We start from the raw sequence: 16,571 nt of genomic DNA on the forward strand, positions 1-16,571 counted from the left end.
GAGCAGAAGGAAGAAATAAATGTTCAATCAGAACAGAGTGAAGAAATAAGAATTCAGAAAACAAGGAGAAGCTTAGGAACTTCCAGGAATTTTAAATATTCCAATATCTGAATCATAGGGGTGCCAGAAAGAGAAGAGGAAGAGCAAGAAATTGAAAACATAATGAAGAGGAACTTCTCAAAAGAAACTTTACAGGCAAGAAGGGGCTGCAAAGAAGTATTCAAAGTCATGAAAGGCAAGAACCTACATCCAAGATTGCTCTATCCAGCAAAGCTATCATTTAGAATGGAACGGCAGATGAAGTTCTTCCCAGATAAGACCAAGTTAAAGGAGTTCATCATCTCCAAGTCCTTATTATATGAAATGTTAAAGAGATTTATCTAAGAAAAAGAAGATCCAAGACTATGAACAGTAAAATGACAGCAAACTCACAACTACCAACAACTAAACCTGAAAAAACAAAAACTAAGCAAACAGAACAGGAACAGAATCACAGAAATGGAAATCACTTGGAGGGTTTTCAGTGGAGAGAGGGAAGGAGAAGAATGAGGGGAAAGGTATGGGGAATAAGAACCATAATTGGTAGGCACAAAATGGACAGGGGGATGTTAAGAATAGTATATAAATGGAGAAGCCAAAGAACTTATATGTACAACCCATGGATAAGAACTAAGCGGGGTGGGGGGAAATGCTGGAGGGAAGGGATGCAGGAAGGAGGGGGATAAAGGAGAGAAAAATAATCAATAAAATATATTTTAAAAAGTACGTAACACAAAAATAGGATCTTGTTTGGTGCCTGATTTTAACATATCAACTATTAAAAATCATGAGACTCTGAAAATTGTAAAACGAATTGTACGATATTAAATTATTTTTAAAGGTGAGATAAATATTGGTGATGTTTTATAAAAGTCATAGTCTTCTAAGTATATATATTTAAACATGTATGTATAGAAACAGAGTCTCAGACAGTGATCAAAAAATAAAATATAAACAACCCAACATTGATGGGAGTATGGCAAAGGAGACAAGAGCCAAATGAAAGAGCTCCCAATGGCAACAGCTGGAAAAAATTAAGCAAGGAAATAATGTAGTGGTGGATTATTAACCAAGATATAAAATAAATGTCATGCTAATATATATATATATTAGCATGACATTTATTTTTAATATATATATATATATAAAGATGATTAAATATGTTAATAAATGGAGAAGAGACAAATCTCCATACAAATGATTTATAAATAATTTATGTGGTACTCTGCCCTGCAGAAGTGGAAATATATCATCTCTCCCTTAGGTCGAATGACTTCCTTCTAAAGTATACAGTATGGAAAAGGAAGGGAGAAAGAGAAACTACAGTGGAGACACCTGACAAACTCTTGCTGGGTGTTCATGGAAGACACCATTGTTATAAATCATGTCTAAAGGACATGCACTGGTTAAGATGCAATACCATCTGCAGTCTTTACCTTCCAATAATGCCTAACTCCAGTCTTTTCATGAGAAAAACATCAAATTCCAACACTAAGGCATCCTACTAAATGCCTGGCGGTACTCCTGCAAACTATCAAGGTCATCCAACACAGGGTCTGTATAAGTAACTGCTGTAGCCAAGAAGAGCCTAAGAAGCCACGACAACTACATGCAATGCAGTATCCTGAGTGGGATCCTGACTCAGAAAAATGACACTACATAAAAACGAATGAAATCTACGAGAACTATGGACTTTAGTAGTAACACATCAATATTGGTTCCTTAATTTTAACAACATGTCCTACTAATTTAACGTTAGTGATAAGAGAAGGCAGGTGTGGCCTTTGTGGTAACTTTGTACTGTTTTCTCAATTTACTTTGTAAACTTAATGCTGTTCAGGAAAATTAAATACCTTAAAAAGAAAAAAAAGGAAGCAAGTCCTGGCTGGATAGCTCAGTTGGTTACAGTATCCACCTCCATAAGCCAAGTTTGTCAGTCTGATCCCTGGTCAGAGCACATACAAAAATCAACCAACGGATGCATAAATAAATGGAACAACAAATTGATTATTGTTTTTCTCTCCATTCCCCCCTCTCGAAATCAGTAAAAAGTTTGTTTAAACAGAATTTGTTTCCAAACAATGGGGGAGAGTCAACAAAACTGACTGTGGATAGCTAATGTTGATACTGGGTGACGAATACATGAGGTACCAGTTTTTTTGTTGGAAAAGTCCATAGTTTTAAATAAACTTTAAAAAATATTTTATTTGGGAAACAACAACAAAATGTGATCACGTGTATTTCATTTCCAAGACCAGGCAGAAACAGTGGTTAATTTAAAAAATCTTGTAAGACTTTGAGTGATTAATACCACCCAAGGGACTTCAGCAGAGACAGGTCTGCCAACTTCAGCTCAAAATTTGCCCTCCCAGGATGCCTTTCTAGAATAAGCTAGCACAATTTCCGCAGAGAAACTTTCTGAGCCTGCGAAGGAACTTCCTGAAGCCGCCACTCCTGGGCCATCCTGGAGCAGGAGCCACAAGACCAAGGCCCCCTGATGCTTCCGCTTCGGAGACCTGGACGAGGGCGTGCGTGGGTGGCTGCGGGCCCACGTGGCGCAGACTGCGCAGGCGCCCTGCTGGGCACCGGAGGCCAGCTGAGCGCTCTTGAAGCGCTGCAGGGCGGAGGGGCTTCCAGGAGCAGGCCGAGGCCAGGACATCTGGACTTCAAGAGGAGTCGGGGTCAGTGGCCCCTTTGTGTCTTTCCAGGTCAGGGGTCCCAGGCACAGGGGAAACGAAAGTGTGTGGGCTGTGGAGCTTTGGTCTTTGGGAAGCTAGACGTTGGGCGCTGGACGTTGAGATCGGGCGTTGAGGTCGGGCGTTGAGCAGGTACAAGGGGCGTAGAAGTAGAGGTGGAAGGGTGAGGGAGGCCTTGGTGCCTCGGCTGGGAAGGGCAGGTCCAGGGTTGGAGGTTTCGGTGTGGGGAGGACACCATACTGAAGAAAGGAGCAAGACATGAATTGAGCCCCTGGGCAAGCGAGGGCCCCTGCAGTAGGTTTTGGGAAATAGCACTTCCGGGTGTGATTCTCCAAAGCGTTAATGTTACCTTACATTCCGTTAGGGGACCTTTTTCCCCCTTCTCTGAAAGAAACTGGTTTGTGGATTCATTGCCTTTGATTAACTCAGAGCTACGGTGCAAACAATAACAAAAATAGGCTCCCCCTGCTCCCACCTCCTGTAGGAAAGGAAGATGCACCACAGCGTTGGCTTAGACATGGGTAAACCAGCTCTGGTTTATTAAACAAGTGTTTGTAGCATGTCTGCTGTGTCCCAGTCGCTTTTCGGCAATCAGTGCCTGCTGTAAATGTGCTTGCCCTCTTGGCTTCAGCAGTAAGGAAGATGCTTCTGGTTCCCCTACTGAGCTGTTTATTGAATGTGAAATTGTACTCCCTACGGATCTGACCTGGATTTTTTTTCTTATTTCAGCTGTGTAAGGTGCAGATGGTGGATGGGGGGCTGGTGCGCTGGAAGCAGGTTCCTTCCTGTATTCACCTTTTCAGGTCTTCCTTCTTCATCTGTAGGAATAAAGGAATAGGAGTTTTTTTAATTTTTAAAGTATTTTCATCTTAAATTGTGCACACTGGGTCCCATATGAGTGGAAGAAATTCTTTATATGTGGGAGTGGTATATAAAAGTAAAGTATTAGAAATAACACCTGCCTTTTAAGTACTTAAGCACCAGACGCTGTGCTAAATTGTTTACATACAGTCTTGAATTTAATGCTTACAGTTAGGAATTAAAGGAAGTTCACATTTTACAGCCTCTGAATCCTAGAAAGATGGAATGATTTCATTGAGATGGCTATGGGAGGATGAGGAGACTGTTCAGACCTGGGTCTGGCCAACTTTAAAGCTCAGGTTCTGCTGATCCATCAAGTTTCAAGGCTTTAAAACTGTTTTCTTTGAGTAGTCATTCTCTCTGTACCGGTTACCAGGAAGACAAAAGCAAACTTTAGAGAAGGAAAAATGTTACAACTAAGTAACTGCTGCATGCTTTTTGGGGAGGGGTATTAAAAGAGTTAACTCATTATGGGGTTAGGCGGGCTGTGGTCTCCAGGAAGGAAAGGAGAAAGCTTACATCGCTGTTAGTGTATTCTTGGATGCCCCTACCCTCCATAAGGAATGAGGAGCAGGATTCCAAGCGAGTGAAACAAAGCTAAAACAAGCAACAACAACAAAAAACAAAGGATTTTCCCTGAGGAAGCTTCAGATCTTGTAGGGGTCAAAGCAGGAAGCACAGAACCAAAGGGCAATACAAAGGGCCTTAGGCCTCAGTTTTGCCTTTGGAACTGTCTGTTACTCCCTTCTAGTCTGCTGCCATTTCACTACATCAGTGATTTCTTTAACATACAGTTTGCGGACCCTTCCAGTTAACCTCATGTTAGCTAAGCAAATACAACTAATTAATTACTGTGGATTTGAGGACAATCACAAATACATTTTTACCCATCACCAGTAGCATGTAAAAAATTGTGGATTGTATTATGGGGGAAACTGCTTGTTTTAACTTGGGTAAGGTTGGCCCATGAAGTACCATGACCCATGTGCAAATATTTGGCACCGCTCTGCGCCCGTGTATGAGAATCTGCAGCCCAAGACTGAAAAGAAAAAAAGGCAATTTATCATATGATAAATATACAATGTAGAAAACAATAAATTCCAGTTGATGTTAGGTGTCGGTGAATTTTATGTGTATTCACGGTCCTTGAATCAAAAGCTGGTGCCTAATTGGAGCAGCATTCAAATCAGGGATATCATGTTTCTTCAGTGCACCGGCCGTTGGCCTGTGTTTGGAGTCCTGTGCTCTGTTAGGGAGTCCTGTCTAGGTGAGGGTTTCTGAGCTAGACAAAGTCCAGAATTGTGAAGGGTCTGGAAGGCATGTTATATCGGCAGGTGAAGGGCCTGGAGGAGCGGGGATATGATGGCGAACTCAGGTGTTTGAAAGGTCGTGGTCACAGGGCAGCAAGAGGAGCCAGTCGGTGAGAAAGAGAACCATCTTTTAAAGAACAATGTGATACAATCCGGTGTTCAAAATGAAAGAACGTGTATGAAACTTCTAGTTATAGACCAGGTCTAGGTGTCTGTATGCCCAGGGTATTGCAGTGAGAATTCGTGAATAGGCAGAGGCCGGTGGGGTGCGCTTCTACCTCAGTTTTCCACAGTACCTGGAGCTTCTTTTAAACTTAAGTCCTTGTTTGCTGCTTAAACTTTTTATAGTGGATCAAAGACTGATTCTGTTGTTGTTGTTGTTCCCTACAGTCAGGTACATTAACTAATTTTAGGGTTTCAAAGAGTTAATGTAAAGCATGAATTTTTGCTATTAAATTTCAGTGAACCTCATAGCATGGTGTAGTTCTCCATTTAAAACTGCCGGATGTAGTTTCAAACAGGGCATTTCATTTTCCCAGTCCAAGTTGTCATGAAAACAGCTCCATAGTTCATTTGAAATGGTTGTATCGTACAAATATCTTTTGAATACTTCGTTGTACAAAGTACCATGGTAGATGCTTTGAGTAATCAGAGGGTTATTTTGTTTGTTAATTGTTAAAAAATTAAGACTTAGTTCCTGCATTTGAGCTACCTAAAATAATCCAGAGGATGGATATAACTGTTTATAGGTGACTAGAAACTGTTATTCGGGGCAGTAAGATGCCAGTCCACTACGGGCTGACTGTCAGCATACCAAATACAGTTGGGATAGGCTCTCTCAGGAGTTGTGTGTGCATTTTAAGTATCCCACTTGAGAATATGACTGTACTCTAGTTTTGTGGTTTAAATATTACTGTGACCCTTTACCTGGTTTATAGTGAGTAGCCGCACATCAGGAAAACAGGTTTAATTTAATATGCAGTGGTATTTTAATGTTTACAATGCTTTTTCTCTGTAAAAGTAATTCACGCTTAACTATAATTCAGAATATAAAAACAGTGAAAATGATTCCCTCATGAAACTAGCTATGCCAGCACACATTGTTATTTAAATTTTAATGTATTTCATTCGCCTTTTTGAGTGGAGTCGGATGCAATATATGCAATAAAAATCAAGTCGGATGTTTTTATTCCTGGCACTCTTTTTTCCTGTGTTGAGACTAAATCATTGATAGTTAAATTACTTGGGCTTGGTCCCGTCATCTCATTTCATGTTTCTATTTACCATGCTTGAATTTTTTTCTGTTGGACTGAGGTTTTGTTTTTGCTCTATTTTTATAATTATGCAATCTATTTTTATTCTTCTGGTAGTTACCCTGATATTTTAATGCACATTCTTTATATTACTTGTGCAGAGTCTAGAGTTACCCAGTATGAGAATCCCGACCCAATTCCCCTGGAGGTTATTTTCCTTTTGTAGTTTCACAATGTTGCCCTCTCTTCTTAACTGCATCCTACATTGTATTGAATAGTTTTCAGTCTGATCCTCTAGGTGGGCTTATTGCTACAGGTGTGTTCTCCCTGGCTGTGCAGGGTGTCCCACTGTAGCTGTCCATCTTCAGGTGTACTATTAGGGGTCCTCCCAGGATCCGATCCACTGAGAGTTTCCCCACCACTGAGTGAGCCTGTGGATGTCTTTTTTGTTGTATCATTATTTTCTGGATTGTCACTGGATAAAGCAAGGCCTAATTTAAAGCAGAAAATGAGATAAAAGTTTCAGGACACCAAGAGGGAGAATTTTTCTGCCATTTATCTTCTATTCACAACAATGTTAAACAAACAGTAATATTTAGATGTTACTCATGCTAATTTCAGCTGTCTGTGATTTTTTTCCCTCCTGAACAGATTTGGGAAGGTGGGCAAAAGTTTTGCCTGCAGTCTGCAGACAAAGCTGTAGGTCACTGCTTCATAAGGAGTTGTCAACTTTTATTACATCCCCCAGGCAGGACACTGAGTATTTTTAGAATTAAGAGGGTAGTAACAAACCAGCATAATTTCTGGATAGAGGTTTCTCAGATTCACTTTGCAACAATATACATATATGTGCCTTATTTTCAGAGAAAAGCTCACACAGACAAGTGCTTTAAAAGCAGTAGATGGAAATTAACACTTCGGGAAGTTTAACTGGAGATGATCAAAGCAGAGGTTGTGGGGAAAACGCAAGAAATAGGGGACACCTGAGGAAAACTGTGAAGGATGACGAGGAATGAGAGCATTTACCAGGCAGATGAGGACAAGGGTATTTTGGATGGTATTTGGGTTGGCCAAAAGGTCCGTTAACGTTTTTTCCCATAAAATAAAAAAATACATTTTTCATTTTTACCAGTAACTTTATTGATTTGGATATTTTGAGAATGTCGGCTATCTCCTGCTATTGGCTTTTTGTGGGTAGCGGCCAGGGGTGCTGCTAAACATCTTTCAGTGCATCAGACAGCTCCAGGGCAGAGAATCATTTGGCCAAAATGTCAGTAGTACCAAGAAACTTCGCAGACTACTTCTGACACGTTCAATCAATCACAGCACCTCCTCCATGTACTGCACAAATCTTTTTGTGTGTTTCAGTTGTGTTTTTATCTTTCTTGAAATTATAAAGCATAATATGCCAAAAATATTGTGTATCATCTTCCATCTTCCATATTAAAATGGCTGCAAAAAATTCAGCAATTTTGATAAGGTTCTTAAAAATGCACAGATAAGACAGCTGTCACCATACAGTCTAACAGAATGGTTTTGAATGAAGTTAAAGACAACCAAGCATCACGAGAGGCATTAAATGGAAAAAGCATGACGGACTTTTTGGCCAACCCAATGGGTTCAGCGTACCCAAGGATGGACCTGCAGAGCATCAAGTGTGAGAGGGCAGGGGATTCTGGAGGCCAGAAAGGTAGGCGATGAGCCGACTTCAACAGTAACCTCTGTTATATCTTACCATTAAGTTGCAGGGTGTAGGCTAAAGCTACTTCTTTTAAAATATGAAAGTCCTTTCCAATTCCTTTGTTTCAAAAGCTTTTTTTTGCACTGTGAGTTTTCATTGAAAATATTAAAACAGCTTAGCTAACAATGCATTATAAACTTTGATAATTAAATTGTACAACCATTCATGGGGCATGTGCATGTATTCATTATTTTTGTAGAACGGAAAGAAATTTCACATGTATTTTCTGTTCTCCATTTCAGAGCGAGATTACGAAGCAGTCTGAAGTATGTATAAATCAGAGCCCAACTGAAGGGAAATACAAAGAGAAGAAAATCTATTCTCAGCTGTCCTGTGAGGGAGCATAGGTGGTTATTGGCCATTGTTTTGGGTGTAAAAATTTAGCTTATCTCACATGATCCAAAAGCAGGAGCAGTAGTAAAGCCGAATCATGAATATTTTTAGCATGCCTCTTAATTTTTCTTTCCCCAGCTTTCTTGTCTTCTGTGCCCAAGTCTTGAAGGGGTTGCCACTTGGTCCAGTGACAAAGGGTCTGCGGAGAAAGTGTCAGCACACACAAGGAAGCAAACCCGGCCCTAACTGTATAGACTGTTCACCCAAACTGTTTGGCTAGTATCTGTAGATAAATCCAACTATTCTGAAAAAAGAATAATTCCCTGGAACGTCTGTTCAGCTAGCTCCTGGCCCTAGTAATCCATTCACATGGGCAGTGAGCTCAGATGCTCCGGCATGACTGGCAGAGGAGGCAAGGCGGGTGGCAAGGCAAGGGCAGTGTTGACTCAGGGACCGGAAGGGGCTGGGGACGGGGACGGCTGCGGCAGCCGTGGAGTGGGGTCTCAGACGGACCCAGAGGGCTTGAGGCCCCGTGCACTGATGGGGCCTGCAGCTTCGTTCCACTGTCCGTGGGGCTGAGCAGGGCACTGTGCGCACTGTCAGTGCTGGTGGGTGCTGGGAGCCCTGACCTGCCCTGGCCCCTCAAACTGTCCCAGACTGCGCCTCCATGACTTAATGGCCCCTGGTCTCCAAAGCTTTTAAAAGTAAGGGATGGTATGGAGCTCCGAGATTGCTCTTTTGATGTCTGGAGTTAGTCTTTGGTCATGTTGAGTTCTGTTAAACCTGGAATTTGTAGCTACTGACAGTCGCATTTTCTTCCTGTGCCTGTAGACCAGGCTTTGACATCACAGTTGCATCTGCTTCAGCGCTGTTCACGAGAATTATGTTACCTGCGTCTGCAGCGCTTCTACTTTCACAACTAAACATTGCCTTTTTTGTACATTTCTTCCCTTAGACTTCTGTGAATGTTAAATTGCCGCTTAGAGTGATGTCAAGAAATAATTTGGAGGCATCTACTTCTAAAATGACAGAGCCATTTAATTTTGAGAAAGATGAAAGCAAGCTTCCACCACATGATTCTTTAAGAAGTCCTGGAGGACATTCTAACCACCCAAATTTCAGGTTGAAAAGCCCAGAGATTGGAAATAAAAAAAGCAATTTTTTGTTTTGTGAGAAAACCAAACAGTATCTGACTAGTCAGGGAGACAGCGCAGCATCTGCAAACCCTCAGAGCATCAGTGGAGAAGCGGTCGGGGCCGAAGGAGACAGGAGGCTGTTGCCAGCAGGTGAGATTAAACCGCAGGCCTAACATGACTTGTTTTGATGGTTTCTTTGACTTTTCGCAAATACACACACACACACACACACACACACAACACGTGTATATATGTGCCATTGGGCTGTTAACATAATAGCCGAGTGGCTACCATGCAGTGTTTGCATTGAAATACTAATTTGGAAGGGAAAGGCAGATGCCAGCCAGCCACCTGTAGCTACATGAATCGGAGGGAGGGTTCCTGGGGGGAGAATGTCTGCAGATGAGCTTTGTTCCACCACGGAGAGCGAGTCAGTCTGGCAGTGTAGAAAGCAGACACTTTGGACTTTTTTATGGGTGTTCTAAAGATTGGCCATGTTTTAAAAACATAAAGTTACTGCGTTGGTTTTATGCGTGTAATAGCTCAGAAGGAGATTTCTAAGACATTAACTTGTTTCATTTTACCTTCAAGTTTATTCTTTAACCCTAGTTCTGAAAACCTACTATTTAAGGAGGCTGGACCCTGATGGAAACTGGCATCTTTGAACTTATATGAGACGTGGCCTTTTAACATTATGGTGACATAGTTCTCAGAGAGTGGCCCTGGGGCTTCTAGGGTTTGCTAACAGGTCAAACCTGTTCCTCTACTAAGGTTAAAATACTGTCTGCCCTTTTATGATGGTTGTGCTGACTTTACACTGATGTGCAGAAACAGATGGGTAAACCATTGGCATTTTATTAGCTCAACTTTGGGCAGACACACCAGGCTGGGCTAGTGATGGTTGAGTTTTCCGTGGCCATCCACTCATAATTAAGACACAACCAGAGGTGACAATTTTATGTAAGAACGTCCTTGATGAAGCAGGATGAATTATTAATGAACCTTGACCTTGTCTGCAGGCGTTTCTAGTATTTTGTCTGACAGAATGGGCTTTATCTTCCTCGCTTTGTTGCATGTCGAGTGTGGAAAGCATATGTGCTATTGAATAGTGTGAATGCAATACCTTTTTGGAGGAAATGCCATTTTTACTTGAAAAGAATGACAAACTATGGTTATTCAGACTTAGCTATCTCGCATTTTCTCAAAAATGAACTGAGCCTGTCACTTCAAGGAAAAGAGCTGACCGTATTTTGTGGCTAAAGATAAAATTCAAGTTTTTAAGCAAAAGTGAAAATTGTAGAAAACCTGTATCTAGCCCTCTGAGCCTGACAGCTTCCCAGTACTTAAAAGACTTTTTTGGTGAGAGGTGGGTGGCACTGACACATTTTTCGAGATGGTGTAATGAAATATGCCCGCTTTCGAAAGATCTGTGTAACTCAGAGCTTTTCCGTCTCCCCGAATGCCCAGCGCATGACGTTGCTTTGCCGCGCGTGGGTGCAATGCCTTCCAAGTGCGAGATAAATTGGTGGATTCTAGTGCAAGTGTGGAACATTTATTGATATGGTTTTAGATGCCACATTACAACTAACCTTTGAAATGCCACTTGAGTTTCGGTGTGAAATCAAAAGAAAATACAGTCGTCTGAGAAGACCATGAAATACTTCTTTTTTGCGACCACGTATCTGCGCGAGGCCAGGTTTTCTTCAGGTGCTTCAGTCTGAGCAGCGGGTTACAACAGGTTGACTGGGAAAGCGGGTAGGCCAATCCTGCTGTCACTGATGAAGCCGGAGAGATGAGCAAAAACGTAGGAAACAGATGCCACTCTTCTCACAGCGTTTTTTCCTTTGGAAAATAGAGGGGTTTTCCCTAAAAAACTATGTCAACATGTAACGTATTTGCAGTTTTTAAAGTAAATATTTTTAAGTTCTTAGTTGAAATTTCTAGTTCTCAGTCTTAATTTCGAATAAGAGTGTATGTTGATAAAATAAACCATGTAAACAAAAGTTTTTTTGTGGTCCTTCCTGATTTCTAAGAATATAAACGAGTCCTGAGTCCAAGAAGTCTGGGAATTATTCCCTCAGTGAGTGGAGAAAGTTCACCACTCACCACTTCATGACAGGGGAAGTAGTCAAGGAAACTTCAGACAAATACCAGTCATGTAGCTTTAAGACTGTTATGATACAGCTTTATTATTTGAATGCTACCTAATTATGGTATTTTACATTTGGGGGAAGAAATGAATATTCAGCTTTTACGAGGCTTTCTATTCTCCCTCCCCAGGAAGGTCTGTGTCACCATCAGATGCTGGAAGGAACTCACCACCCAAAGAAGCGAGTAGTGTAAGTTAGGGGGTTTTATTCTCTCTGGCGTTTTTGTGGGTAAAGACTCTAACCATGTTTCTGTATTACATTAATAAAGCATTGTTCAATATTCAGGAATTATTTAAGGTCTAACTTCCTTTTCCTTAACCTAGTACCTTTTATTAAAAAAATATCAGCCTTTTCTTTTTAGGTAATTGTAGATGGATACAGAATTACAAGAAATAATGGAGATCCTGGGTAGCCTTCCCCCAGTCTCTCCCGAGGGTAACAGGCTGCAGAACTGCAGTATTAATATATCCCAGCTGGAATATTGACCTCGATACTCAGAATACAGAGCATTTCCATGACTGCAAGGGGCCCTCGTGTGCCTTTTTTATGGCCATACTTCCTTCCTTCATCCCTGGCAGCCAGTAATCTATCTGTCTAACCCATAGTTCCAAAATACTGCCATTTCTAGGATGTTATATAAATGGAGTCAGTTGGGGACCGGATTTTTCAATCAGTGTATAATTCTGTGGCAATTCATGTAGGTCGTTGGCTGTATCAATAGTTCGAATCTTTTTATTGATGAGTTATCATCCATGGCATGTTTAACCATTCTTGCATTGAAGTACATACATCTGAATTGTTCCCAGTTTTGAGATAAACTGCTGTCTGTGTGCAGGGTTTTATTTGAACATAAGGATTTTTTTCTCTAGGATAAATTCCCAGGAGTGCAATTTCTGGGAAATACAGTAGTTGCATAGTTGGTTTTTCAAGAAGCTGCCATACTCTCTTACCTTCCCACTGAGGATGTGTGAGTGATCTGGTTTTTCTGCATCCAGCCTCTTCAACAGCATTTGCTGGTATTAGTGTTTTTATTTTCTCCATTCTCATAGGTGTGTGGTGATAGCTCATTGTGGTTTTAATTTGTGTTTCCCCAATGGCTAATGATAAACATCTTTCCATGTGCTTAATTTGCCATCTGTGTATCCATTTTGGTGAAATCTTTCTTCATGTCTTTTGTCCATTTTCTTATTTGTATTGTTTACTTTTTTACTGCTGAGGTTTGAAAGTTATATATTCCAGATTCTAGTTCTTTGTTAAATACATGATTCAGAAATATTTTCTCCCAAGTCTGTAGCTTGTCTTCTCATTCTCTTAATGGGGTGTTTAGCCCAGCAAAGTTTTTTAATTTTAATGAAGTCCTGGTCAACACTTCCAAGTAATGGATTATGCTTTTGGTGCCACTTTGGTGTCAAGTCTAAGAATTCTACTTTAGAAGCAGAAAAAAATTGAGGTTTCTCCCAGAAAGTTTTATTTAAGTTTTACATTTAAGTTTGTGGTCCACTTTGAGTTAATTTTAAGTAATAAGGCTTAGGTTGAGGTTGACTTATTCATTCATTCATTCATTCATTTTGCCTAGTGACGTCCAGCTGCTTCAGCAGCATTTGTTGAAAATACTCTTCCACAGCGTTGCTTTTGTACTTTACTCAAAAAGTAGTTGGTCATGTTTGTGTAGGACTCTTCTGGGTTCTCTGTTCTTTTCTGATGCCTTAGGGGTCTATTCCTCTACCAAGATCAAGTGGTATTGGAGCTACGTAATAAGTCTTGAAGTTGGGTAGAGTTGCTCTTCCCAGTTTATTTTTTTCAAAATTGTCTTGGCTAGTCTAGTTCTTTTGCCTACTGGTATACATTTTTAGAATAATCTTGTCTAGGTCTACAAAATATCTTGCTGAGATTTTGCTAGGAATTGTTTTAAACATATATATTAACTTGGAGATTATCTATCTCTTTACTCTGTGGAATCTTACAATCCATGACATGAAGACAAATGGATTATAAGACAAATCTGTCTCTCCATTTATTCAGATTTTCTTTTACTTTGCAGTTTTCAGCTTCTACGTCCTGTACGTGCATCTTTTGTTCCAGTATTTCTTCCTTTATCATTTCCTTTACGTTTAGAGAAATTCCTTTAATCATTCTTTTAGACTAGATCTGCTGGTGACAAAAATCTTAGTTTTATTTGAGAATGTCTTGATTTTCTCTTAAATTTTTGAAAGAAATTTTCCTGGATAAGTTTCTTAGTTAACGGTTCCTTGCTTTCAGCTCTTAAAAACTGTCCTGCCACTTCCTTCTGGGGTATTGGACGAAAAATCTGTTGTCTTTGAAATTGTTTTCCCCTCTCTGTAAGATGTCATTTCTCTCTCTGCATTTAAGCTTTTTTGTTGTCTTTAGCTTTAAGATATTTGATTAAGGTGTGTCTTGGTGTGTAGTTCTTTGAGTTTATTCTCTTTGAGGTTTGCTCATCTTCTTAAATTTGTAGATTTATCCAAAATTTGGAAGCTTTGGTCATTCTTTGAGTACTTCTTTAGCCCTGCCTTCTTTCTCCTTTTCCTCTGAGACTCTTTGAAGACAACAATGTTAGACTTTTGCTTATAGTCCCAACACGTCCCTAAGGCTCTGCTCACTGATATTTTCCCCACTCTCTTTTCTTCTCCTTGTTCAGATTAGGCAAGTTGTATAGTTCGATCTTCAAGTTCCCTATTTCTTTCCTCTTTTCCCTCCATTCTGTTGTTGAGCCCCCTGGTGTGTTTCTGCTATTGTACCTTTCAGTTTTAAAACTTTCACTTGGTCCCTCCTCATATCTGATATTTCTTTTCTGAGACCGCCTCATCCTTCGCTTTAAGCGTGTTCATAATTACTTGTTGAAGTACTGACGGCCGCTTGAACATTTTTCTCGGATAAACTTAACATCTGTCATCTTCATGTCAGCATCTTTTCATCTTTTTATTCACTTATGATTTTCCTGGGTTTTAGTATGACAGTTTTTTCAATTGAACTGGGGACATTTTGGGTATTATGTTATGAAACTCTGTATGTTATTTAAATTTCTCTTTTAGCCAACTTCCCCTGACACTGCTCCATCAGGAGAGGGGCACATGCCGCCAGGTGGGAGTGGGTGTCCAGACTCCCCCTCAGCCTCTGTTGGCACCGAGGGGGAGTTCTTCTTTGCTGCGGGGTGAGGGTTGGCAGGCTAGAGGGGGTGTGGAGGCGGGAGGGTTTGGAGGCACTCCTTACTGTTGAAGGGTGGCAGAAATGTCCCGACTATCTCCTGAGTGTCCTCTAACACCACCCCAGTGGTGGCGGCTTGGGGCTGTGGGGGTGACACTCGTTACTGCCACAGGGAAGTCCAGGCCGTCCTGTGATCTCCTTAGGGAAACCCTATGGGGATGAAGGGATGAAGTGTGGGCTTCCTACTCTGTTGTCCTTCCCTGGTACCGCCCTGGTGGGAGGGTGGGCACCTCCTTGCAGCCTGGTGGAGGGGGGAGTCTCGGCTACCCGCTGTACCTTTGCTGGTGGAAGTGGGGCCACGCTTTTTCCTGTGGTGTTGGTCTAGAGAACTGTAGTGACTGATAAAAGTTTTCCATCTTGCCGGGCAGCCCATTTCCTGGTCTTTTGCCTCGAGAGAGCAAGCTCTTGGCTGGGGCTTTTATGTCTTCACCTTTTGGTGCTTCTGGGCTGCTGACTTTTCCGTGCATCTGGGAAATACGAGGCGAGAAGAGAACTCTGGAACTCATCGCCACATTCTTCTGTGGTTCCAGGGTTCCTAGTCTGTCCACTGCCTGCTTTCAGAGTTGACGTATGTTCGTTTTACCCATAAGTCCGGGGTTTTCCATTGTATTTAGTGGGAAGAAGAGGGAATTATCTTCCCAGAAGAGGAAATTCCAAAGCTAGGGTTTTAAAAAATGGTATTACCAAGCTTTAATATTGCTGTTCTCTTTTCTTAATAGATGCCTAGCAATAGTGTGTCTCCTGCAAAGTCAAAAAAAACACACAAGTTGGGTCAGAACTCCCTGTCCATAAACAGTCCAGCGCTCTTCAGCTCCTCGGGCCCTCCTTTTCGGTCAACCACTTGCCATCGCTGTGGCCTGTTTGGTAAGCATGTTGCTCTCAGTCGTGTTTATCATTCCTCTACACATTTGAAACGTATTTTGCCAGACATTTAAAATACATTGAGTACAAACAGAACAGCATGGTATATATACATCATATACCCAGCTATCAACTTACTACCATTTGTTCATCTCTCCTTTCCCACTCTTACTGCTTCTTTACTTGACTCTTTGTAGTTTTTTTTGAGATAAAACTCCCCTGCATTGAAGTGCAGAAACTCACACCCATATCAAGGTACAGAGTGTTTTCCTTGTTTTCAGCAAGTTCCCTCGTGCCCCTTCCACTCACCTCACGCCGCGGAGGTAGCCACTGTTTGCTTTTTGTTTTTTTCACTATACGTTGTTTTGTCAGAATGTCATATACATGAAATCATGCAGTATGGACTCTTCTGTATAAAGCTTTTTTCATTTGGAACGATATTTTTGAGATTCATCCATGTTGCTAGGTGTACGTTTTTGTGTTTGTTGCTGAGCAGTGTTCCATTGTACGATTATACCATGATCTGTCCTGTTTTTGTTTGCTTGCTTGCTTGTTTTTTTTTTTGAGAGAGAGAAACTTTGATTTGTCGTTCCACTTATATATGCATTCATTGTTTGTTTCTTGTGCGTGCCTGACCAGAGAGCGAACCTGCAACTTGGGCGTACTGGGACAACGCCCTCACCACCTGTCCTAGCCGGCCTGAGCTACCACGATTCGTTTTTTGTCTTTTTGTTGGAACCCTTCACTGTGTGTTTTTGACTGTTGCAAATAGAGCTCTGTGCATATTTTTGCAGGAGCTGTTGTGTGGCGGCACATTTCATTTCTCTCAGGTGCACACCTAGGAGAACTGATGAGCCAAAAGGGTAGGTGTATGTCTAGCTTTGTAAGGAACAACCAAACCATTGTCAAAAGTAGTCTCGTTGTACGTTTCCATTGGTAATGAATTCTGGTTCCTTCACATCCTTG

At 41.2% G+C, this 16,571-nt stretch overlaps 1 protein-coding gene and 1 pseudogene across 1 annotated transcript in view; one reads left to right on the forward strand and one right to left on the reverse strand.

Annotated features, from left to right (window-relative positions):
• Nucleotides 1–2,812: 2,812 nt before the first annotated feature.
• Nucleotides 2,813–8,631, reverse strand: LOC119040071 (signal peptidase complex subunit 1-like; annotated as a pseudogene).
• TDRD1 (tudor domain containing 1) overlaps nt 8,630–16,571 on the forward strand; it is a 36,824-nt gene continuing 28,882 nt past the window's right edge. Inside the window, exons 1-5 of the mRNA XM_053668663.1 lie at nt 8,630–8,728; nt 9,189–9,519; nt 11,650–11,708; nt 15,464–15,608; nt 16,436–16,468. Of these exons, the coding sequence (XP_053524638.1) occupies nt 8,630–8,728; nt 9,189–9,519; nt 11,650–11,708; nt 15,464–15,608; nt 16,436–16,468 (667 nt within the window). The remainder of the gene's footprint in view (nt 8,729–9,188; nt 9,520–11,649; nt 11,709–15,463; nt 15,609–16,435; nt 16,469–16,571) is intronic.

This window comes from Artibeus jamaicensis, unplaced genomic scaffold, assembly GCF_021234435.1.
Source record: "Artibeus jamaicensis isolate MK-2021 breed Jamaican fruit bat unplaced genomic scaffold, CSHL_Jam_final contig_490, whole genome shotgun sequence".
Lineage (NCBI taxonomy): Eukaryota > Metazoa > Chordata > Mammalia > Chiroptera > Phyllostomidae > Artibeus > Artibeus jamaicensis.